Genomic DNA, 26,682 nt, shown 5'->3' on the forward strand with positions numbered 1-26,682 from the left:
CACCCCCTCGTCCCATACACTCGCACAAGGGGAGATTTCTAGCTTATATTTTATGTAATATCATCTCAACAGGCTTCACATTGATATTCTTCAATATGTCCTTCCTCAACACAGATACTTGGCAGACAACTCTAATGGACAGAAGATGACCAAGTTTAAACCCGAACGCAATGTTTAATTGTTCTTATAACACAACATTGACAATGGGAACTGGGGAAAAAAATGGAAAAATGAACTTGAATCCTAGATTTACATACCGATGTGGGCTTTATACCGGAATTTTCGAAAATTTTAGTCTAGAGCCGCCTGTGCAGAGGTCCAGAAAGACTGCACTGTATTTTACCTTGGATAAAGATTGTGTAATATCCTTTGGGAAACTTTCTTATAGAGAGTTTACAGAGGGAAGGAGCTCCTTGTCAAAGCTCCAGGAACCTTTCAACCAGTTCCTGCCTAAATCAAAACATGGTCTAGCTCAAGTCTAGCTCAGGTCTAGCTAAAGTCTAGCTAAGGTGTCTAGCTCAGGTTTAGCTCAGGTCTAGCTAAGGTCTAGCTAAGGTCTAGCTAAAGTCTAGCTAAGGTGTCTAGCTCAGGTCTAGCTAAGGTGTCTAGCTCGAGTCTAGCTAAGGTCTAGCTCAGGTCTAGCTCGAGTCTAGCTAAGGTCTAGCTCAGGTCTAGCTCAGGTCTAGCTAAGGTCTAGCTAAGGTCTAGCTAAGGTCTAGCTCAGGTCTAGCTCAGGTCTAGCTCAGATGCATGTTATGTGGTCAGTCAGTTTTTTTGTGTATAGTGTGTGTGTCTATTGGATTTTTTAGCGTCTTGGCAGATAATCAGAAAATCCTATGGCATCAAAATAGTACTTCATTCTCTTTCACCTCCTGTTCACTCTCCCACCTGCCATCCCAATGTCCTCCAATTACCAGAGGGGCTTTATTTAGCATTCCGTATGCTCTGTTTATACAGCTAATAACAAGATATCAAGGAAATTCAATTTCGACAATCATACTGCTGTAAATTCTAGAGATGGCCTCGGTCAAGAGAACACCCATTCCCGTAAAAGCAGAGAACTGGCCACTGCAGAGGGATGATGTCATGCATTCAGCACGCTTTCGGCAACAGCGCGGTGAATACATAACAAATGAGAGTGCGACACGCTTGATGCTGGTTGTGCTCGGAATATCAAATCGGGGAATCTCGCGGGACGACTGGGAAACAAAGAGCGTTACGTTTATGCCGTGTGTCAGCTGGGGAAGCATCGACATGGCGCTTAAGAACGATGTTAACAAGTTTAGTCTCAGCTACGAGATTAAAGCCTTTTATGGTTGTTATAAACACAAAACTGGAAAAGTGTAACTGGTGGTAACTACTAGGACCTCATAGGCCTGAAAGAAAAGAAAGAAACAGAGAGAGACAGAGGGAGAGAGAGAGAGAGAGATGGTTAGAATTCGTTTTCTCCTTAACTCCCAGACAGACAGCTTTAGTAAAGAGAGGTACGCATTACTTCATCATTCCTTACCACAGATGCTTACTCATGCACTTAGACCCCATTCATCACACAAGACACCTGAACGTGTTGCACAGCTGTGCTCTCTGGAATATGACCAAACTTCTGTTTTTTTTTAGCTCATAACCAAATCCATCTCTGCATCCTGATTGGTCCATGAGATGCCATAAATCAACTGAGAGCAGCAGCCATATGTGAAAACAGTCACGGAAAGTTCGTCCTCGTGAAACTCCCCAGCATCAGAGATGTTCATTAGTTTCGGCATGAAGTATCTCTCTAGGTTTCTGTCGCTGTGTCTTTGCAGTTGCAGCATAATAACACCAGAGCTTCATGTTTTACTTACTCGCTTAAAGTGATGGAGAAGTTGCGATATTAATAATGTAACGATGGAAACGCTCTTTTCATAACCACTCGCATTCAGCAACAGTCAAGTTCACGTGACAAAAAAGAGTGTTTGGAAAACGTCATGATACACGAGTGTGAAAAAAAAAGTGCTTTGCAAAAACAAGACAAAATATCATACGAAAAAAAACATCACACTAAACAAAACAACAAAAAAAATACATTTGCTATTATGACACATCATGGCATGTGTCATAGCGAGTTAGTGTTAAAATGCTGTAGTGTTAATAATGTGCTACGTTACACTACTTAAACGAAAGGATGTTGTGCAGCTCAGGGATGACCAAAAATTCCGTTCACCACCCGAGGGAAGGGGAGGGGAAAAAAAGAAAAAAAAAGACAACAGCTGAAGGAAACGTATAATGATTCGTGCTACAGTTTCGTGAAACATTTTGTTCTCTGGCGTCCTTACCGAGCCCGAGGGCCGGGTGATGCTCCACCAGCGCCCAGCTGTTGTCATCTACGCAGTGGCTTTTGTACACCAGCAGCTGGCACAGGTCTCGTGCAGTCATGTCGGACGGGATCTCCACCACTTTGCCCATTCCGTCCTCGCCGAAGACTTTAACAATCTGAAACAGAAAGAAGTCTGTTGCTTAAAACCGTCGTGGACCAGAGACCTGAGAGTAGACAATTTACACGTAAAATAATCCGGAATGGGTCTGCAGACGGAGCGGGTTTGAAACTGCGTCACGAACCGATTTCACGTTCACACAGAAAGCAGATGCGTGAAAAGAGAACGATGGACACACAAAAAAAAAGGCTGAACAGAATTAAGGCAGAAATCTGAAGATTTAGTCATGTTTAATGCACCAAGTATTAAACTACATCTGGAAGATTGTCTTAAACGTCTGTTGTCCCTAATCTTACTTAAATAAACTTAATAACACAAATGACCGATTTAGATCCACATCTTAAACTACTTCATATTCACGATGTCATTTGTTTTTGCCCCGTTCACAAAGTATATAAGCTTTCCTCGAACACACACCCCTTTTCCTACCGTACATCTCCCACATTCTCGATCGCGTCTCGCGAACCTCTCAAAGCCCACCAACATCTTAGATCTGATCTGACATGCCTTGTACTTTACAAACTTCCGATGTCACGGCTTCCGCAAAATTCCCATAATCTCAAAAAAACAAACAAAAACACAAACAGGAAAAAAAAAGGTGGAAAAAAGTTCCATATTCCCCTGGTTATCGCTGAAAGAGGAGAAGCGCTCTTCCTTTTTTCCCCCCTGCAGGAGGTGACGTATGGTTCTGGCCCGAGTGAGAAACCTTACCTCCCCAGGCCTCAGAAGGCACCAGTCGGGAGAGCACGATGGCATTTTCGCCTCTTCCCAGAGTCGAAGCTGTTCTCCGCCGTTCTCCACAACTCCGCAAGAAAAACGTAGAAGAAATTGAAATAAACAAACAAAAAAAAAACAATAAACAAACAAACAAACAAAAAAACAGTTCCAGGACAGATGCTTGGCTGTCAGTTGCTTACTGGTGGATCATACCTGTCATTTAATCTCTCTCTTCCCCTTTCTCTCTCTCTCTTCTTCTTTCACTCTCTTTTTCTCCCGCCCTCCTTCTCTCTCTCTCTCTCTCACTCTTTTTTGGTTTGGGACTGAGGAAGCGGATGGCAACTGTTCCGAGCTTGGCCGACAACTTCGCTCTGTTCCCCTCACAAAGGGTTACAAGGCACAGCCTTTTAGGTAGCGAATCAAACCACACTTCCCTAACCAATCGTAGGCCTTGCTGAGGCTGATGTAATCATTCCCACACACTCGGGCGCGAGCACACACACACACACACACACACACACACACACACACACACACACCCTTCTCACATGCATGCACAGCCCACAGACACAGACGCACAGTCATGCGCGTGCGGAGCCAACTTTTCTTTCCCTGCCTGCTCCATGGCCGCCTTATTTATTTACCGATTTCCATTTAGGATTTGTGCAAATTTAACACTATAAAAACGTGGGGAAAAAGTCGCTCATGTCAACTTTCACCGTGAGCGAACAAAATGAAAGTTGGTCTCAAAATATTTTTTTTTGGGTCTGTTCCTTTCCTGAAACACCTCTTGTGACTGCGGCTCATTAGTGCAGGGAAACAGACGCTGCTCTCTGCCTCAGCTGCAGTCTACCTTCACTAAAACAAAAAAAAACCCATGAGAACTCAACACACACACACAAACTCAACACACACTTCTGTCTAGAATTAGAAGTTTGTGCTTGACACAAAGAAACTTCACTCTTTAACCGTTGCTCCGAGTTTCACTTGGAACCTGGTCGGGATTTCAGCGCTGCTCCGACTGAGCGACTTTCTGAAATTACCTTTTAACAAGCACTCAAAAGCTGTGGCACTGGAAAAGAAAGCGTAGGATGACTCAGGTTCTTTCAGTGCCTCGGGGGGATTTGGTCATGGGGGTGGGGAGAGAGAGAGAGAGAGAGAGAGAGAGGAAGCTGGGAGTTTTTAGGGTAGTCACATAAAAGGCATGTTAACTCTCCAGAGCTCCAGCTGGAAAGGGCAGCCCCTCCTCTCTTCCGCCTATCGCTCCGTCACACAGCCAGACAGAAGAGTGTGTGTGTGTGTGTGTGTGTGTGTGTGTGCGCGTGTGTGTGTGCATGTTAGCCCAGTCCAGGGAATTCCTAGTCCCTAGTGTCATGAATTTGCAGCAGCTGATTTCCCATCATGGATGAAAGGTAATTTATTCATACTGCACCTCTTTTCAGTTTTCTCCTAATTAGTGTAGTTTTTCTTCCCCCAGAGATTTTGTACGACAGGTATATGGTGGAACAGAGTACGGGTGACGCATGAAATATCTAAAGACCAAAATAAAAAAGTCAAACAAATAGACTACAAACCACAATCTGTGGAAATACGCAAAGGAGAAACTGTAAGAGAAACTCTTCCTCCAAGACAAGTGACCTGATGCTAAAAAACATTGTATAGTGTTATTGTTAATAAAGTATGAGAAAGATATGAATATAAATGAGTGTGATCGTTAACTATTAAATATTTAATGGAAAAATACTTGCGATGAGGCAAGTGCAGAGAAACTGGAGTGTGAGAGCAGAGCGAGCGCTTCACGTCAGCGAGCACTGAGACATGCGATACTGCTGATACACCGATACTGCACGCTCGGGTCGGCTGCGTGCTCGGCTGGCCTTCACGCAGGACGTAGCGTCCAAAAAGTTTTATCAGTGCCTGGTTTTGTTGTGTCCATGTTCAGCATTAGACGTCGGTCATGTCACACTCCACAGCGGTGGTTAATATGAAGCTAATTTAACAGAAGACACTCAGGAACTTACAGTAGTATTCCTTGCTCTCAGAGATGCCCCGTGTGCTCGTTCTCACACGTCGTTACGGATCGAAAACGTCCCATAAGTTGATTTCCGATTTCCGGAGACTCGCTGACATGTTGTCAAAAAGTGTTAGTGGTAAGTGCTAAGTAGGTATCAGGATCACTTGTGTGTAAGCAGTATTGATGAGTTCTATATGACAAGGAATACTCTAACGTTAGGATTCTAACCTGGCACAAATAGCTCAGAAACATACAGGGTGGAACTCTTCAAACAAGTCCAAGGGTAAGTCTTTTAAGTGACTTTTTTGCCCCTGAGCAGATCGGCACAAATTTAGTGAAGAAACAAAGCCTTTCATTACACAGCAGTCCGTCTCCATGCTGACCACAGACGCCTACGGCAGGCCAGGGGCATTGAGCTTAGCCCGACGGTGGCGGCGGCGGCCTCCACCCCAAGTTCAGTTAAGCAAGGCAATTACAGCGCGCTGACTCGCGCAACTCACGTTTCACTACGGACGACGATGACGTCGTAAAAGTGTGTAGACTGCATTTGTTTGATGCCAAGGAAGTCTGTCAGTCAAGAGATGGCCAGAGATTATGAGAGATGAACCTAATAAGATGTCACTGGTCTTAAGATGAAACCCCAACTCCAAAACCATTTAATTTTAAGTTAGATTTTCTATCTTAAGTGTCAGTTTTACTTTGTTTTATGTCTCATTCATTTTTCCATTCAATCTTTTTGACTTCCTAAAAAGTCGACTTCCTCGCCTGTTTACTCGGCTTCTTACTTTCTTAATTGCTTTTTCCTTTCCGAGTTTCACGCTCGATGTGCAGTACGTTATGTCTTACAAATTTTACATCGTTCCCTTACCGTTTTTTGTCTTATTTATCTACTAACTGTAACCGAACAACACAGTTTTGCTCAAACATCAAACCGTAAGCTGTCTAAGTGACTTTTTACCCGTGAACGAGTTCATTAAAATTTAACACCTTTTTAAAGTTCAAATTCTGCCTCAGATGTCAGCGGTAAATAACTCCGATAACATCGTGAGTTACGTTCTCACAGGAAAAAAGATAGATATTCTGGAAAATCTATTTTAAAAGTCAGAAACGTGACTGCTATAATTACGTAAAGCAATTCGGAGCAGCAAGCAAAGACGGGGGATTTTTTCGACCATGGCGCATGAACGAACGGTCCTACGTCATGCCTCGGGTTGGGACGTCATGCATCTAAACCAGGAGAGGAAAACACGTGTCTTACAAACCATATGTAAAAGCTGCCCTGCCGAAAGAGGATTTTTAGCTTTAGGTAAAAAAATAAGGCACATTTTCAGAGCAGACTGACGGACCATCTCTTCACCACCACCATCACACGTCCCATCATCTGAATAAATAAACAAGAAATGCATCTCTTCCTGTGTCAGCGTTCGCTCATGCCTTTTGGCTGAGTCAGCAGGATATTCATCTGTACTTTTCCAAACGTATTCCAGCCCTTCCTGCCTGATCTGGGGCTGTTTTGTGTTTCAGGCAAGGTTTCGATTTTAGTTATGGAATTCATGAAGCCTTAAGGGAACTTTCATTTCTAGTGTCTTTCCTAAAACCGAAAGGTTTCCTTTGTCTGGGAATGTGTGTACCTGGATTAGAGCTGTGTGTGTGTGTGGGTGTGTGTGAACAAACAGACTTCCGAATGCTTCTTTTATAAATTACATCAGTCAGGCACAGTTCCAAAGACGAGAAAAAAATCCTCCACCACCCACAGTGATGTAATCCAGTCGCAGCAATGCTCCAAGAAATGATATTTATTTTATTAATAAAATGCCTAGTCATTCAATCTCACCATGGCTGAGTGTCAAACGTCACCAGTAACTAAAGTAAAAGACCAAAAATGGTGATGGTTGGGTTAATTGGATTAAAACGTTATTTCATACCTTTTTTTAGCCTTTTAACAACCTTATATGTGTCGTCTAACATGACTCTAACTTTGATTAAATACGATTTTGTCTATCCTTTGAAAGTCCTTTATTTATACTCTAATACAAGCCTAAAAAAAAAAAAAAACAGTGAGCAGAACCCAGTATGTTTGTTCGTTGATAAGTTTTCACAGACTTTTGCGTCCAATGAGGTTTGAAATGCCAATCTAACTTATCGAAACTGCCCTGGTGTCTGTTAGAGAACAATATATTACACTGAGGCATTGCATAGAAATCCACCTAGAACCTTTTTCACTGTTTACCAGAAGTCTGGTATGAAGATCCAAACTAATTTGCTTGTTTTTAAAGTGTTTGGATAAAAGGACAACAAGGTCTCGATGATCCATATCTATGACAATCGTAGACTTGATATACCTGAGAGCAAATAGTCTTTAGCAGTGGGTTAAAAAGAGCTGAATTTACAGCATGAGATTTCTAGTTCCACAGTAACGCCGCGTTGTCATCAGCGTTCTCATAACATGCTAACTCTCGTGCTAAAGCCAGTCACAAAATAACACTATAGCAAATGCAGGGTTTTTTATCTTATACCCAAATCGGGTTATTGGCAGAAAGTGGAATAGCAGTGCTGATCTATACAGAGGTGCCAATATTTTTAATAAGGAAATTCTAGCAGGAAAAGAGGAGCTAGAATTTGACAAAAAACCATGGCATGTGTGTGGAAATGGCAGGATATCGTCGCTGTCGGGCGAAAATCCTCGTATGTCCAAATTTGGTCAATTTCATATTTTTTCACATATCGATGCTATTGGTCAGTCCCCACGTGGGTCTGTTATTTTTACAAGTTATTAACCAATCTAAAGTCTTGAAAATAGCTTGAGCGCAAATCTCATAACTCCATTGGACACTTCAACTGTCCACCTCTTCCTCACTCCGCAGGAGAGCTTCACGGCATATTTCTCCTCAAGAAGAGTCGCAACGAATCAACACGTCTTCTGAGGTAAATGTCTTCAAAACACTGGGCTCAAAGAAAAAAGAATCTTGACCCCCGCTAGTTCTGGTGCTCGTCTGAAGACAGGAATTTAGCACAAGACAATCCACTGCAACGCGGACTAAACCCTGTGTACTGCAGATAAGGTACGGCGTTTTTTTAATTTCCTGAAAAATAACGGTTTTGGAGATACGAGGATTCCGCCTGACAGTGACGATATGTTTCTGTGTGTGTTTCAGAATCTGTTCTGACGATAACTTACTAAGCAACACCTCCACATAGAAGTACTTTTCGTATCAATCCCACCAACTGGTTTCTTTTGGCTCACAAGGCTGCGGATTGTGAATTCAAAGTTCCTGTAGCACTTGCGGTGTCTTTTGCGTCCTGCATTCTTTCCCCTTCACTAAGTTGGGTTCTCTCGTTGCCGTAATCAAAGATCATTAATGCTACGGCAAAAATGTAGCACTCAGTATCTCTTGTACTGACAGTGTGGCTATTTGAACATTTGGAACATTTCATATAACATCCCAAGCAAGGACAGCTGCTAAGGTCCATTTATATATCTCTCAATCGCACGGGACAGCAGTCACGTCCATCCACCCTCCTCATCACCCGTCCGCCACACACGTAGACCTCAACAATATGCTTCTGAATGACCGACCTCTTTAGCTCTTGGCTTCCAACCGAGATGAAGATGACGGAGAGCCAAATGCTTCCTCAATAAGCAGCGGGCATTTTGATGGTGTCCTCAAAACGGAGGGGAAGCCGTTCACCCCAACAGCAGATCATTGTCCGTTTGGGGACGGCCACTGGACGCCCGCAGAGAATGACATCATACTCTTTAATCAAACAAATCAAATCAGGACAAGAGCCACTGTCTGTCCACCCTTTCATTCTCATGGCCACCCAGACACCACTTGGCAACTGATGCAATAGAAGTGATGTGCTGACAGAGTATAAAGTCATATAAAGATGAAAGATGATCTGTTTAAAATATACGCAAAAAGAATGCAAAAAAAAAAAAAAAAAAGAACGAACGACGCCAACACTCGAGCTGACAAGCAGTCGATCTGGTTTGCAGATTTGTATAACTAATGATACCGTAGAGTCCAAAAGAGTGCATAATGACAGGTCCTGCTAAAAAGTAGTCTGTGTTCTCATAAAGATGATGATATGGAGTTAAACCGGTGCTTATTTTTCAAGTGCGCCGGTTTATCTTGCCTGGCGAGCGGCTTTGTCACAAAACTCAAGAAAGAATAAGACCCAGCATTCGAACACCTGTGTGAAAGGTGAAGAGAGGATTAGTAGGGAAAAGGGTCCAAAGACACAAATCTGAAACGTGTTACGGATGCTAAGCCGTGTGGTACTACGACGGTTAAAGGATCGGAGACCAGCAAGCTGAACATCCACAGTGTCTAACTAGAAAAACTCACAACAGAAAAATTGGCTTCTGGAGATATCTGGGGATGAGAGCGCAGTGCACAAACTGGGCCAGTCGGATTTTGAGAATGAGGGCGGAGAAGAAAATGTTCTCACGTTTAAAACAATTCTGCTCAGCTGCTTGGTACAGTACAGTACATTCTGTCTCGATGAGGCCTTAATAATAAGGCTTCCCTGGGTGGCCGCCAAGTCCGGGCGGCGTTTAACATCCTTTCTTTTGCCTTCTCTCTTTTCCTCAATCATTCGGTACAACATTAGCACTCTGCGAAAGTAAGCTGCATGGCTTTCTCCATGGATTGTTCTGATGGTAGGTATCAAGTAGATAAAAAAAGCACAGATTAAGAGAGTTACTTCCAGTTCCAGTTCCCTTTCACCCTATCCATATCCTGTATTCTTAAGGTTGAGAGCGTGCAGTCTGAGCACCCTGGATGATGTACAGTACATGAGTTCAGTTCTTTCGTGGCAACAGATAAACTACCTTTCAGCAACAAGTTAAATTGCGTGCGGTGTTTTATTACAGCCTCCTGGCAAAAAAGTTTGGAGCCGTTTGCTTAGCATTTAATGTGAGATGTAAATGTGCTGCACCGGCACACACACATGCAGCTGTTGCATAGGCAAAATCAGCCTTTTGTATATTTACCATGTATACAATATATTTTAAACACACAAGCTGCCTTTTTTTAGCATGACTTTTCCATGCGAAGTCTAGATCTGCATATTTCATAAAGCCAGTAACTAACTGGCTCCAGGTTGCAAGAACTACTGCCAAAACATCTCTAAGCCCCTGGATCTTAGAGAGAGGTCATAGGTGATGAGGTTGCTCTGGGTCACTAGATCTATATAAAATGTGTTTAACTGCTCATCTCAGTGGAGCATTAGTGTGTGTGTTAGCAGGTGTGTTTTTTTTTTTAAAAGATAAGATAACAGCACCTCAGTGAAATCTCTGCCCTTTGTCACATCACCTTATGCAACAGTGGGTAATCTGGGCATGTTGAATCATGCGGAGGTGTTTTAGGGACACCCGGTTTATGTGATGGTTTGGGATGTGCCAAATTGTGCCATGCTATCTGCAAACTGCCACGTTCAGGACTGATGTTAGCCGAACCAGATGAAGCAAATCTGTATTTGCAGATTTGTGTGGTCCACCTGTGTGTATTGTACGTTATGTAGACCCATGAATAAAAAAGGCCTTAAAGTGAGACAGCCTCATTTGAGCAACCTCGACTCGTCTCTTCATGTACAGCCGACTACTGCGGCATTGAAGTCCCTTAAACGCCAAACAATTCAGATAAATGCATCCAGTCAATGCTGAATTATAATAAATGGCTTAACTACTAGTGAGGAAGTCGTGGCCTAATGAGAGAGTCTGACGCCTAACCCTAAGGTTGTGGGTTCGAGTTTCGGGCCGGCAATACCACGACTGAGGTGCCCTTGAGCAAGGCACCGAACCGAAAAATATGTGATAGTGGTTAAGCGCTGGACTACTGATCGGAAAGTCATGACTTCGTATCCCAGGTCCACCAAAGTGCCACTGCTGGGCCCCTGTGCAAGGCCCTTAACCCTGAATTGCTCAGTTGTATAAATTCAAATAAAATTGCAATAAAATTGCTATAGTAGGGAAATCATCTGAAGTCACCCAGATGAGGTTCTCTTTGGAGTCCGGATGCTTTCAAAGTTTCTTCCGAATGTAGTCTCAGTATTTTCTTTTTTTAATTTAACCAGATTTTTCTAATGCAAGAAATTGGAATACATTTCAAAGAAAAACCTAGAACTAATACTCTTGTGTTTTCTTGTAGCACCCCTTCACCCCCCCGACACACACATAAAATGTGTAATTGTTTCGCTTGAATTTGGCTGGTTGTTGTGTCACACAACACATGGGAAAAGATGTAAAAAGATTGAACTTGGTTTCATGTCCCAAAACACCTGCCACTTTACAAGATGATGTGTGTGAATGTTTCCACTTTTCCTTGGTTTTTAAGGCACTGCCAGGAGACGGGAATCCAGCTTCACAGCACAATTTCTTGTGATTTGGAGCACATCTAATGTCATGTGTGAAGTAGGAAGATACGAGAGTGCTAACAACTTGTCTAACTTGCCTCCAGTTTTACAACTCTGTGCTCTTGCCTTTTAATGGCTTTCCAATTTTCATGTCTTTTACTTGCTTGCCTCGTAGACATCTAACATCTCAAAATTCCTAGAAAACAGCAGTTTCTTGGAGCAGATCATCCTGAACAGTCTGGCCAGTGTGAAGCGGATCTATTTTCAGACACTTAGTAAATAAGCGGCTACTGTCATGAAGGCAGACAAGATGCTATTAGAGATATTGTTGATCCCTTTATTCCTTCTCTGCTCCTTTGCAGCCGGTGCCAGAGACCAAGGTCAGTGACGGCTTCGAAAGGATTCAATTCAATTTAAACGGACAAACACAGGAGTGGACTTGCAGCTCGTGTCCCCAAGATGGAGGTGCAGGAAAAGCTCTAGAATGGGTGACGATCAAAATCTTGAAGAGTCCCTCATTCCCCTTAAAAAGAAAGCGAGTGAATAAGTGAGTAAGACCATAACAGGCTAAAGTACCGAACGTCTGCGTGATAGAACATACCCGACTCCTGGCCTGGCTCTGTGTTCATCAATCTCACCTACATCGTGTTCCTTCCCTATTTTAACGAGTGTAGGATCTTAGATAGGCGTTCGATGTTATTCGTGTCTGTTAGGTTATGGAGCTTAATTATTACACCGAGGTCTGAATGAAAAAGGATAGACACATACGTCCACACGCCCATATGTTTCCAACATGGAAGACAAAAAGAGCAAGAAAAAAAACCCACAAATGATGATCAGATTACAGCACCATGGAATAACACTGCATGGAGAACTGGTTCTGTGAAGCTCGCGTGCCTCCCACGTGGGGGTCGGCCAAAGGAACGAGAGCCTGTCAGGAAAATGCCTGCAGCTCGGAAAATTCCGTAAACACCACGCTTGTCTTCTCACTGAGTGTGCAAGAGGCCAAAGGGACATCTGCAAGAACTATGACCGTTTGCATATAACAAGAAGCAGGGGAATAAATCTTTGGACTCGTTCAGGCCCTCTGGTCCTGCCACTGCCAGAAGTGCACAAGAAGAATCCCAGACATTCAGAACCTTCTCATGAATGGAAAATAATAATCTTTGTAAGTGACATGGACATCTCGAGTGAAAGCATGATAACGTATAGCAGACAGACAGAAGAGCATACTAATGCAGTCCATATCAAGCTGTTTGCGTGAAAAGAATCTTGGCTACTCGTGTGCGTTTCACGTGCAAAGCATCTCTGAAATGTCCTTGCTGAAATTTATGGAGGGCCGGTGTAGGCGTGCTGGCTGCTTTAAATTACTTCCAGACTCTTGCTTGTTGCCTGAGTAGGGTGCTAGGAGGGTTGTGTCTTATTCAGAAGGGCTGCTGGGTCAAATCCATGGGACAATAAAAGTCAAGACAGGGAGATTAGAGTAATTGAATCAAGCATGCAGCGGATTTTTACAGGAATGGTGGGTGTGTTACGGTAATGGAGCAAAACTCCATATGGAGATGATTAATGGGAGAGAGTGGGCTCAGGAATATCACTAACCTTGCATGTGATAACCAAGTGAAAGTAACCTTCAACACAACCTAGATACTGAAACTAGAAAATTGTGAGGCCGAGGCACCAATATCAGTACACACTTCTCTAGACCTATTCATAGACTTTATCTCTCCCCCCCTCTTTATCTCCCCAACCATGAGATATAACCAAGTGGGTCTGGGTTCTGCTGAGGTCTTCATCCAGGGGGCTGATACAGCTCTCACCCAGGTGTCCAAACTACCTCAAATATCACTGCTTAATTTGGGCAAGTGGTGACTTTACCCTGAGGCTCACTCCGTGTGCAGAGTTCCTCACCACTACAGAGTGTGTACTACCTGATTCACCTACAAGATATAATCATAAATTACAATAAATGCATGTAACACATCTGACCCCAAACCTAAACCATATGGCGATGTCACTGCTCTCTATCAGTGTTCCAACAACTATGAAATAGACCCTGAGGTACCCTTTGCCCTGGAGAAAGTTCTCTCCACTCACCTGAAGAAAGCATCACACTCTTTTCTGGTACAGAACCATGGACACACACACAGACACATACACACACAGACACACACAGAGACACATACACACACAGACAGACACACAGAGACACAGACACACACAGACACACATACAGAGACACACACACAGAGACACAGACACACACACAGAGACACATACACACACAGAGACACACACAGACACACACAGAGAGACACAGACACATACACAGACACACATACAGAGACACAGACACACATACAGAGACACAGACACACACACAGAGACACAGACACACACACAGAGACACAGACACACACACAGACACACACACAGAGACACAGACACACACACAGAGACACAGACACACACATAGAGACACAGACACACATACAGAGACACAGACACACATACAGAGACACAGACACACACAGAGACACAGACACACACACACAGAGACACAGACACACACAAACAGAGACACATACACACACACACACAGACACACACACAGAGACACAGACACACACATACAGAGACACACACACAGACACATACACACAGACACACAGAGACACACACAGACACACATACAGAGACACAGACACACAGAGACACAGACACACACACACACAGACACACATACAGAGACACAGACACACACACAGACACATACACACACACACACAGACAAGGAGGTGCTGTTTTTTTTTTATCATAGTTTACTTCATATTCATCAACTTGCATGTTGGAGGTCAGAGAACATAATCTGCCAAAAACAGGGATGATACCTCAAGCACCTCCCATACGTGATACCTGTCCAACTTGGACTGTCTCTTTATACTGTACAGTTTCCATAAAAAAACACATACAGGACTAGGGACAGGACACACACATTTCATAATATGAAACCAAAGTCTCCTGAAATTTACCCCACTGCAAATTTTACAGCACGAGAGTGGATTAGTAAACACACACAACATCCCTCACAATGCTGTTGGCCCACAGTTTCCCAGAACCCTGACACGAGCTTTCACTGGAAGGCTGAGGGTAGGTTTCGCTCTAACCAAGTTGGCCAGTCCAGAGTCACTGCCCCAGATCATGAATGATGAGGCATGTTAACAACACAACCCTAACCTTGTTACCGTTCAGAAGTTCAGATTCTGGAAAATAAAACCAATTAAGATCTTTAGAAAACACCGCAGGCAGGTAATGATAACTTCAGGATGTGGACAGGATGGTCAAGTGTCTGTGTCAGGAGGTGGAATAAAAAAAACCTACACACCTCTAATACAAACACAGATAATAAAAAGGGTAATTACTGTGTATGCAGCACATAATGCAGGTGTGTGGAGACACACATGAGAGTGAATAGGGTGTAGACATACAGTATATACATACATACATACTAACAAAGCTGAAAATAAAGACCTATATACACACCTATTTACACAAAGCCACCAGCTGACATCCCAGCCCTGTGCATTGTGTGTGTGTGTGTGTGTGTGTGTGTGTGTGTGTGTGTGTGTGTGTGTGTGTGTGCGCACACTGTGTGTTCATGTGTGTGTGAGTGAGAAAGAGTTGAGTAAATAGCTAAACCCTCAGGCTTTGACACAAACTTTTCCACATTATTGGCTTCAAAGCCACCTGGAATATTGCAAACATGTTCTGTAAAGAAGATGTAAATCAATACTACTCAATCAATACAACTGTGCATGCACACACACACACACACACAGAGACACACACACACACACCCACACAGACACATACACAGACACAGAAACACACACACAGAGACACAGACACACACACACACACACACACACAGAGACACAGACACACTCACAGACATACACACACAGAGACACACAGACACACACAAAGACACAGACACACACACATACAGAGACATAGACACACACAGACACAAACAGAGCCACAGACACACACACACAGAGACACAGACACACACACACACAGACACACACACAGAGCCACAGACACAGAGCCACAGACACACACACACACAGACACACAGAGACACAGACACACACACAGAGACACACACACAGACACAGAGACACACACACACATAGACACACACAGACACACATACAGAGACACAGACACACACACAGACACACACACACATACATGCCCACAGACACAAACAGTACCCCAGAACCGAGCTTACGTGTTTTTCTGACGTTTGACATGAAGGTAAAGAGCCGGGACAAGCTGTGGGTGAACCGGCTGGACTACACAATTCAGGGAAGGGGTTTGGGATGGCAGGCAGAGACGATGTCTGAAACTGCTGTGCTTCCTCTTGCAGCCTCCTGAAAAGAGAGAGAGAGAGAGAGAGAAGATAGTTGACACAAACAGAACAAAGGAGGCAGAACAAAAGAAAGAAAGAAAGAAAGAAAGAAAGAGAAGGAGAGTAAAGAATTGAAGAAAAAGAGATAAAACAAAGGAAAGCAAGGAGAGAAAATAGTCATCAATATATCAATTTGGAAATTAATAAAAAAATCCAATCAATTAGAAAAACACACAAAACACCAAACCAGCAGGAAATAAAACGTAATGAGCTTCAACGGGAAATTAAATTACATTCAATTAGGAATAAAACTGATTTATTACCAACAATGAGTTCAGTGCAAAGCTGTGACCTTAAAGACAGCTTGTAAAAAACAACAGACAGCTGTGATGATTTATGTCGAACATCACTGATCCTTATTCCAGACTCAGGGTCAGAACGTCCTCTGAAGCGTGAAGAACGTCCTCTTCTCTTCTCACTAAGCTCTGTGTGCTTGGAACTTTATCAGAACAAACTGAACTTGGACTCCAACCTCTCGGGTTTGAACTTTTTGAATATAATTAAAACTCAAGACAGGTCTCTGTTTTTCTTAGTTGTGTGAGAAATCCTCTTATTAAAGTGAAATCAGTGTGTGTGTGTGTGTGTGTGTGTGTGTGTGTGTGTGTGTGTGTGTTCGCTTCGCACACCATTCGCTTCAGGGAAAGAAAGGAAAATGAAAGAAATAAGAATTTCCACATTGACTTCCTCACATTTGATATTTTAGATCGTCTGGTAATATTTCTGTACATTCTGAACGTGTATTTTATAGGAATCAGTATGTAAAGGTTTTGGGGTCTCTGTGCCTGTCAGTCACACTGAAGGAGGTGTGGCCTCTGTGCCTGTCACACCCAGTGCAGGAGGCGTGGCCTCATTGCCTGTCACACCCAGTGCAGGGGGTGTGGCCTCTGTGCCGGTCAGTCACACTGAAGGAGGTGTGGCCTCTGTGCCTGTCACACCCAGTGCAGGGGGTGTGGCCTCTGTGCCGGTCAGTCACACTGAAGGAGGTGTGGCCTCTGTGCCTGTCACACCCAGTGCAGGGGGTGTGGCCTCTGTGCCTGTCACACCCAGTGCAGGGGGTGTGGCCTCTGTGCCGATCACACCCAGTGCAGGGGGTGTGGCCTCTGTGCCGGTCAGTCACACTGAAGGAGGTGTGGCCTCTGTGCCTGTCACACCCAGTGCAGCAGGTGTGGCCTATGTGCCTGTCAGTCACACTGAAGGAGGTGTGGCCTCTGTGCCTGTAACACCCATTGACAGAGGCGTGGCCTTTGAGCCTGACACACCCATTAAAAGAGGTGTGGCCTGTGTTAAAGGCCCAATTAAAAGAGCATGACCACAGTGCCTGTCTGTGCCAATTAAATGGGTGTGGCCTCTGTGCCTGTCAGTCACACTGAAGGAGGCGTGGCCTCTGTGCCTGTCAGTCACACTGAAGGAGGCGTGGCCTCTGTCCTTGTCAGTCACACTGAAGGAGCCGTGGCCTCTGTGCCTGTCAGTCACACTGAAGGAGCCGTGGCCTCTGTGCCTGTCACACCCATTAAAAGAGGCGTGGCCTCTGTGCCTGTCACACCCATTAAAAGAGGCGTGGCCTATGTTAAAGGCCCAATTAAAGGAGTATGACTACAGTGCCTGTCTAATTAAATTAAATGGGTGTGGCCTTATTGCCTTTCAAACCCAGTGAAGGAGGTGTGGCCTCTGTGCCTGTCAGTCACACTGAAAGAGGCGTGGCCTCATTGCCTTTCACACCCAGTGCAGGAGGTGTGGCCTCTGTGCCTGTCAGTCACACTGAAGGAGGTGTGGCCTCTGTGCCTGTCAGTCACACTGAAGGAGGCGTGGCCTCATTGCCTTTCCAACCCAGTGCAGGAGGTGTGGTTTTTGCGCCTGCCAGTCCTAATAAAATTGGCTTGGCCTCAGTGTGAAATAAAGGGGCAGTGCCACAGTGCCTGTCAATAACAATGACAGGAGGTGTGGTCTTTCTCGCTGTCAGTTCCAGTGAAAGAGGTGTGGTCTCCTTTCCTGCTCTAAGACATGCCCTTATCCACAGACTCAGTGAGGAGGTGTGGTGCACTCGTCTGTCAGTCTTAGTAAATAAGTACTGACCTCTGCTATATTATAGCTGGTCCTCTTTCTCTCTCTCTTACTAACACACACCGTCAAAGACACACACACACACACACACACACACATCCTGAGTCATCACTGACCAGGGGCCATGTGGGGGTGTTTTGGACTGGAACCCTTTGAAGTAGGGTCACACACTCTGAAGTGTGTCTGCTCTGAAGTGTGCGACACAGAGCACAGAGGTCAGAGCTAAGTTTGACTGCTAGCCTCTGAGTGAACCCGTGTTAAAAGGAACTTAATCCACACACACACACACACACACACACCTTTCATTCAGTTACCTTCTATATGTGAGACTCACACCACATGGCAATATATATTATAACATCATAATACATGTTGAGATTCTGTTAAAAATATATTTTATTTTTCAGCTCTAAAAAGAAGCAGCTGATTCGATAAATCTTTAGGTTGTACCTTGTAAATTTTGCGTTAAACACTTAAAACATTTAAAAGAAAATAAAAACCACATCGCTCTCGATGGCAGCACTTCTCATTACAGTGTTATACTCGTGTGCCTGATCGTTTATACATTAAGTACACAATATACACCTTCGTTTATTTAGCTTCAAGGAATAAATCAAACGGATGGATGTTTGGGCTCTGAAGAGCCATCTGGTGGATGCTGATTATAATCCTCCAGATGTACGTTATAGGGAATACGTATGTAAACAACGCTGTTTGTGTTTGTAATGAAGGGAAGCGAAACCGGACATTAATATTAATGGTATATATTCGGTTTACAGTCCAACGATATAACAAGATATAAAAAGCAAAACAAAACCCGGTGAGAAACTGTTGCAGCTGGGCTTCATCTGTCAGGAGACAGCTGGAAACTGTGTGTGTGTGTGTGTGTGTACGAGTGTGTGGTTTGTGGCAAAGTAGCAAAACATTCTGAAAGTAGACTAAGTATTAACGAGTACACGGATTATTTTGTTTTGGAAAGAGCCACGGGGCGCGAGATTCTTCAGCTGGTTTGACGTGTAAGTGCACATGGGTTGCCCGGCTGCTAAATGCTAACTGTGTGTGTGTGTGTGTGTGTGTGTGTGTGTGTGTGTGTGTGATTCACTATATAAGTACAACTAAAAATGTCTAACTTTTGTCAATCCACTGTCCCAAAAGCCCCCCAAATTAACACACACTCAAAAAATGTCTCAATTGACTATTTAGGGCATCATCATCATCATCATCATCATCAGTCCACTCAGGATGTGTCCATAATCACACACACCCTTCTCACTGTGTAGGCCAGACCAGAAATCATTTGTCTAAAATTACACACACACATTCACACATATACATACACACACACACACACACACCTCGCCGTCACCATTCCACTTTCCCCAAACCACACACTAATAACCATCATTCTATGACATAAATGACCCAGATCAATCTCTCTCGCTCACTCTATCCTGTGTGTGTGTGTGTGTGTGTGTGTGTGTTACCTGACAGCGAGGATGTGCATGGGCTGGGAGCGGCGCAGTCTCTGGTGCGGCGAGATGGGCTGTGTGTGCGTGTGGGCGTGTGTGTGCTGGCCGTTGTGTAACAGGGGAACCGACTCGCATTGCACACTGCCCACGGGGTACAGACTCTCAAACGACGAGTTCATATCGTTCACCAGCGCCTCCAGATCCACGTCATCCTCTGACACTGAGAAAGGAATATTATTAGTAAGTATTAATTCCCAGTTTAAACTTAACATAAGTAACAAACACACCTGACCTCATGGATGCTAACACAAATGCTAGCTCACAAAAAATAAACAGAAACCTCTTTTTCTCCTTGTTTAGTAGCTTGTTAGCAGGAGAATAGCAGGAATACTGAATGTAGCATAAGTTAGAAAAGCAGATAGCTTTGTTAAAAAAGAAAGAAAGAAAAGAAAACAAGAAAAAAACCGAATAAATGTACGAGACTGCATTTCCGCCTCTTGCCGCAAGATGTCGCCATAGATTCGTTTTTCATGTTCAACACTTCAGAACAAATGCTGTGTAAAAACAATAATCCTTACAGTAGAAGATTAAAATCAGAAGGCAGAATGTAATACACTGGAGATTAAAAAAAAAGAGAAAAACAATCTACACTTCCATTTGTGAGGTGAAATACAAAACCATAAATCATGTCATTTTTTTCCACCTTTATTGTGATAATCACTGCAACAGTCCCTTGTGTTCCTGGGTGAAAAAACACCGAAAATGCATAAATAAATAAATAAATAGATAGATAGATAAATCTCAGTCCAGCTACATACATACAGTTACCCCAAAACACGTGGCAGAATGTGCTACAGTTTGATAAGTCGTAGAGCTTTAAACATACAAAAAAAATACCTTTGACACAAAAACAAACACACATAAAACTCCACAGCCACAGTGAAGCATGGTGGGCAGCACCATGATGCGCGCCTGCTTCACTTCCAATCTGACACGGATTTATCTTAGATGAAATTATTTTAACCAGTGTACAGATTTTTTTATACTCATGTACATGCACTTACAATGCAAGGCAAAGGAAGAGAAATGGAGGTCAATCATCGGTTTTAAAGAAAAATGGATTAAGAGGAGTTGCGGCAGAAAAATCAGTAAATACCAAACATCATTTAAAAACGACCCGTTACAAAAACCCAACAACAACATTAGTCTTCTGTCTGCTTGTTTCTTTCTTTCAGTGACCTGTTAACTCAGGAAGCCCTTTCTGAAAATGCGTCAGCTACCTGCATCACTGTTGGCTAATCCCACAGCATTAATAGAGGCAGGTAAGCTCTGCTTATGGATCCTAGGTTATTAGATCCCCTTCAGTGACACGTTGCTGATAGCAGGTGCAACAGAGATACCAGGGGTTAAAAAGAAAAAAAAAAAGCTCCACAATTCACAACAATGCTTCTAAAATGCCCCAAATATGACCAAAAGATTAGACCTACAGTCCGTGATGTCTGATTAAACACATCAACAGGAATGAAAACAAGAGCACGCTTTTCGTTTCTTTTCTCTTTTTGGTTCAAACAGTGACAATAATCCAAACATACATTAAACCAAACTATTTTTTTTCTCTTCACTATAGCATAGCTGTCCCTCAACACTAAGGATCAGATTAGATTAAACGTTATTGTCAGTTTGTACAAGAGTTAAACAACGTTGCTGTCGGGCGGAAACCTCGTATGTCCAAATTTGGTCAATTTCATATTTTTTCACATATCGATGCTATTGGTCAGTCCCCACGTGGGTCTGTTATTTTTACAAGTTATTAACCAATCTAAAGTCTTGAAAATAGCTTAAGCGCAAATCTCATAACTCCATTGGACACTTCAACTGTCCACCTCTTCCTCACTCCGTGTGAGAGCTTCACGTCATATTTCTCCTCAAGAAGAATCGCAACGAATCAACACGTCTTCTGAGGTAAATGTCTTCAAAACACTGGGCTCAAAGAAAAAAAAATCTTGACCCCCGCTAGTTCTGGTGCTCGTCTGAGGACAGGAATTTAGCGCAAGACAATCCACTGTAACGCGGACTAAACCCTGTGCACTGCATGTAGGATATGTGCTGTATCAAAATATATGGCTATTCTTATAAACAGTAATTTACAGATGTGTATGTACTATAAATATAATATACAGATGAGTGTGTATATATATATATATATATATATATATATATATATATATATATATATATATATAAAATAAGTTTCCGTGATTGGAAACGTATTTATTAAAAGCACAGAATGAACCTAAAGCCCTCTGCGATTCAGCTCCATTTGGAAGGCAAGAGAAATTACAACACAGATACAGAGACGTCTTTTCCAATCGCAGTTTTAAATTCGGGTAGCAACCTGTCATGGTATAAACCTGCGGTGCATTGGCAAGCCAGCTGACAAAGTGCTGACTCACAAGGTAATAAACACAACTGCTATTTGACTGCAGGGAGCAATAAACAGGCTTACAGTCTTAGAAAAGACCAAGAAGGACAAGAGAAGAAAGTGCCTCAGTCACATACATATAGATTTTCATATAAAAGGAAAATAGACATTGACAGGCACTTTGGGGGTCATTAAATGCAAAAAGACCATCAAATACAAAGTGCTGTCTGTGTATTACACACATATACAGAGTGCTGCAGGGATGAGGTGTTTTTATAGCCCGACCACTAAGTTAGCATCACACTGGATCCATCAACAAGAAGCAAATAGGATTTTTTTTTTTTTAGTTCTGTGACCAGGAAAGATTTATGATTCTTACCTAAAAACAATCAGCAGAAGTGAAAAGCTCAAAAGATTTCTATAAACCAACTACAGCACAGTCTCCTGACTGCTAGTAAATACTAACCTAAATACTAACAACACCACCACAAGATCAGTCAGGAGAGTTGGTGGTAGATGTTGGAAGTTTCTAGAAAGGAGCAGAAATGTTGCGTCGGGCCAAAATATGTTGAACTCCAACTCCTTTTGTGGCTCGGTACAGATTACTTCGTGATCCTGATTGTTTAGGTGTTGATTAGTTTTGTAATTCAAAATCACACAGCACATTAAAATACAGCGCGACACAGAACATCTTGTATGTCGGACCTTCACGTAGCCTGTTGATACGACGACGGAGAATTATTTATTTTATATTTATCAAAGGAGTCTTCAGTGTCAACACTCAAAGGATGAAGTTCTGTTTTTTTCTGCCACAGGAAAGTCTTCGATGTCTGGTTTCTCTGTAACCTGCCAAGCTTTCGTTCTTCTCGTTTTATTTTATTGACTCTCTATAGCTTCTACAGACACATACGTGCTTACAGGAACAAACTTGTTTTGCGGATGTTCCCAGAGTCGTTCTTTCATAAATGACAGTTGTTAACATTGTAAAATTGTTGTGGTATATGAAAAAAAACAGGCCTCAGATGGCGATGACATAAGGAAAATAATGAAATCCGCTTTACGTCAGGCCACATCACGCCACTCTGTTGTTGATTATTTCTCCGACAACAGAACAACCCCATGTGTTTCATTCCTTACGTGACCCCTGAGGTGAGAACAACTTGTCCTGCAGCATGCAGACCTCTGTAATCATATTACTATCGGCTGAAAGTGCATGAGGCGACTAAATCAAATCAGCGGGAGAGTTCCACAGACGGGTAATACTTCCCTGAAAGGCACCAGCTGATAAGCCGAACCCTGAGCAAAGTCATATGTGCTTAGCCTGCTGCACAGTCAGAGGCTCGATTATTTTATTCCTGCACGTTTACAGCCTTTAATTAAACGAGAACCCCACAGCAGATTCACAAGCCATAGGAGGCATAAGTGCAGGACATGAACTGAAGCTTTACAAGCTGTGAAGATGATCGGCTAATTTTGTGGACATGCACGAAAACAAAACAGAAACGAACAGAACCTCCTGTGCATTCATGCAATTAATCAGCCAGTGCATAAAATCAGGTCAAGAGCTTCAGTTAAAGGCGAGATGTACGATGTTCGAAAGCCAATGTTGACATTTGAAATCACCAAAGCAAACACGCCCCTAACCCAAATGGGTCCCACCCCTGTATCGATAGCTCCGCCCACACGTACATACGTAACCCAGGCGACTAACTGAAAGAAACGTGTCTTTATCATAGCTGAAGGGAAGAACAATACGATTGTAGATAAACAAACAAGCAAAAATGACACACAAGCATAATCATGTAAAGGACAAAGGCATATATTAGTTCTGTGTAACAAAGCAAAACCAACGTTACTCACCTATCGAGAAGGAAAAAAACGCCTCGGCGTCCCATCAATGTCACACATGCGCACTGAACACTCTCTTCGCCCATATTGACCAGACACGCCCCTTTCTTCTCATTGGCTACACGTTTGTTTTGTTTGTAGGCCCGACTCAGCTTTCTGAAGCATTTCTCAAACAACGTACACCCCACCTTTAATGTTAATGGCAAACAAAAAATTGTGATCTTTTTGACGCCGGCTTTGACTCCGGCTTTGACGCCGGCTGGTTGGATTTCAGGTCTCCTTGGATTTTCACACACAACAACAGTTTCACGAGTTTGTTCAACAGTTCAAAATAATGTAGAAAAAAACCCCTGAAACATCTAGTGTGAAGCAGTTCTGCAATTGGAAACATCTTCCTGAGAGATGAGAGATGCCAGAGAACATCTGGACTAGTTTGAGCCAACTGAAGTCTAGAGTATCTCAAATAAACGCTTTTTGCAACCATGGTGAGCAGAAAAGTATCTCAGAATACACAAAGGCTGCTGATGGGCTACAGCAACAGTAGCTGCTTCATCCTTCATCCTTGAATTTTTATAAGAGAAATTAAATATCTAATTTTAAAAGTTATAGCATGCATATTATAGCATTAATAGGATGGACAATGCAAGGTCCTGAGAAACAAAGTAAGAACAAAGGCTGCAAACGTAGTCAGTCTTTTTCTTTTAATATATAAATACAAAGAGAACTGTGTAGCATAGTATGACTCGAGTATGACTAGTACGAATAAATCTACACTGCGAGTCGCCAGAGGTGTCTTTCTCTACAGCACATCAGGAAGGGTACAGTGGTACTTGTTCAGGACCTGTTCTTAAGGAAAACAGTCAGAGTAATACAGTGGTGATATCACGTTTCAGTGTAATCATGAAAACACTATCCACCCACAGTCAAAAGGCGTCGGAAAGTCAGGTACGGAAAGCCTTTGAAAGAGCCGTGCAGGAAATAAGATCCCTCGATCCAACCCCATACCCGGGAGCCTAACTCCTACTCGAGACCCGTGGCAATTCAGCTAGTTTGTACGAGTACAGGAGCTCGATGGTACACAGCACAAGACAGAAACAAACATGTCGATGTTGTGTACTTGGACTTTTTGTGTCCAATCTCCATAGTTTTGTGGAAAAATTGCTTAAAGGAATTAACCTGGAACAAGTCCTGTCCAAGGTTCCAGGCCCTAGTGGTCAAAGAATCAAGGCCAACAATCTCATTTAGTAGAAATCAAGGACTTTTTTTTCGTTGCATTTTGTCCATTTGGGTACAGAAACGTATTTACAGTTTTAGACAAGAGACCAGCTCAATTTAACCAAGGGTCATGTCATGTAGGAGTCATGTAAGTCTCCATCCTCATCTCTGGTGTCAAGTACATACTGTATACAGAAGGTTCAGCTCATAACCCTAAAAACATGGAGAGTACTGTGAAGTGAAAGATACTAACCTTGGTGGTTAGGAGAGGTTCGACTGGCCGCCTGTTGGAAACTTGACCCGATTAGATTTGCCGGTCTGTGATTGGCAGTTCGGTCGACATTGTCCTGCTAAGACAAAAGCCATAGAGCACAGCAATTGTTTTATAACTATGCAATTATAAGTATGCAACATTCATCTGTAAGGTTAATAATCACTACGCGGCTCTACCGGCTCTACGTTTACGTAAACAAAAAGACAAAACCTATTGTATCTAAATGATATCACCCTGCATTAAAACATTTCATTAAAAAAAATTTTTTTTTTACCTACACAGTTTAATACTCAGTAATTTTCCAGTCTGGATCAATGCATATAATTAGGCTTCGACCTTTAGAGATAAATTATACTAATTGACACGTTTTAGCCGAGTTTTCCCCCGATAGGATTTCCAGGCAAGCACAAAAAATTGTAAATTCTAAATTGTAAACTCTTGTTTACAAAATGTATAGTTTTCCATTTGAGGTGTGGGCAAACCTCCTTCACCGGACTAGATGTTGTATTGGACTATTGATACAGAAGATACTATATGGTACGGTCCGTATAGGTCCATGTTCCAAGCCTTTTATATTAGATATAAAGACTTACATTTACATTTACAGCATTTGGCAGACTCCCTAATCCAGAGCGACTTACATTTTATCACATTTTTATACAACTGAGCAATTGAGGGTGCAATTGAGGGTTAAGGGCCTTGCTCAGGGGCCCAGCAGTGGCAGCTTGGTGGACGTAGGAATCAAACTCACAACCTTCCGATTGGTAGCCCAACACCTTAACCACTAGGTTCTCATATCCTGGTCCTTAGAGCACCTAGAAAAGATTCTTACATTTTGACATGACCCAACAATGATAAGAGGCAGGTCTGTAGAGCAGAAGGTAGCACTGCCACCAGCGAGATCATCAGTACCCCATACAACTTCACAGCAAGGTCAGGGCCAGGTTTTAGAGGGACAAAATTAGGTGAGGCTAGAACCTATGTAATCTGGGAGATTTGTCTGTGCCAATGGTAGACCATAAGTAAGAACAGAATGGTTGATTGAAGTATTCCAGCCCTTTCTATAAAAGGAAAAGTAGTTTTTTTTGTTCTTGCTCATGGTACAAAGGCTTGACAGGCAAGCAGAGAAGGATGTGATATCTCGGGCATTGCTGCTGATTGGGCCTTTCACAGCAGGAGGCAGGAACAGAATGTTCTGTGGCTCCCTTATGTTTGGAGATGGTGTTCCGCAGCGGACCGCAAAGCCTAGTGGCGCTCTCTGATGTGGCCGTGAAGGCTCTCCAGAGAGAAATTTACAAAATTAGAGCAGGGCCTTGTTTGTTCCCCAATGCCAGTGTGCACAGTTTATGAGAACTGC

General features: G+C 42.9%; 1 protein-coding gene across 10 annotated transcripts in view; it reads right to left on the minus strand.

Moving 5' to 3' along the window:
- grb10b (growth factor receptor-bound protein 10b) overlaps nucleotides 1-26,682 on the minus strand; it is a 64,701-nt gene that overhangs the window by 9,819 nt on the left and 28,200 nt on the right. For 4 of the 10 annotated variants that reach the window (XM_060871192.1, XM_060871191.1, XM_060871194.1 and 1 more), the window contains exons 3-6: nucleotides 25,305-25,401; nucleotides 19,582-19,786; nucleotides 15,857-15,998; nucleotides 2,313-2,469 (exon numbers count right to left, since the gene is read on the minus strand). In XM_060871192.1, the coding sequence (XP_060727175.1) occupies nucleotides 2,313-2,469; nucleotides 15,857-15,998; nucleotides 19,582-19,786; nucleotides 25,305-25,401 (601 nt within the window). Of the gene's footprint in view, nucleotides 1-2,312; nucleotides 2,470-3,182; nucleotides 3,275-3,401; nucleotides 3,939-15,856; nucleotides 15,999-19,581; nucleotides 19,787-25,304; nucleotides 25,402-26,682 lie in introns of those variants that run through there. The other 6 variants (XM_060871196.1, XM_060871195.1, XM_060871197.1 and 3 more) reach the window with 4 other exon arrangements.

Source organism: Tachysurus vachellii, chromosome 5 (genome assembly GCF_030014155.1).
Source record: "Tachysurus vachellii isolate PV-2020 chromosome 5, HZAU_Pvac_v1, whole genome shotgun sequence".
Lineage (NCBI taxonomy): Eukaryota > Metazoa > Chordata > Actinopteri > Siluriformes > Bagridae > Tachysurus > Tachysurus vachellii.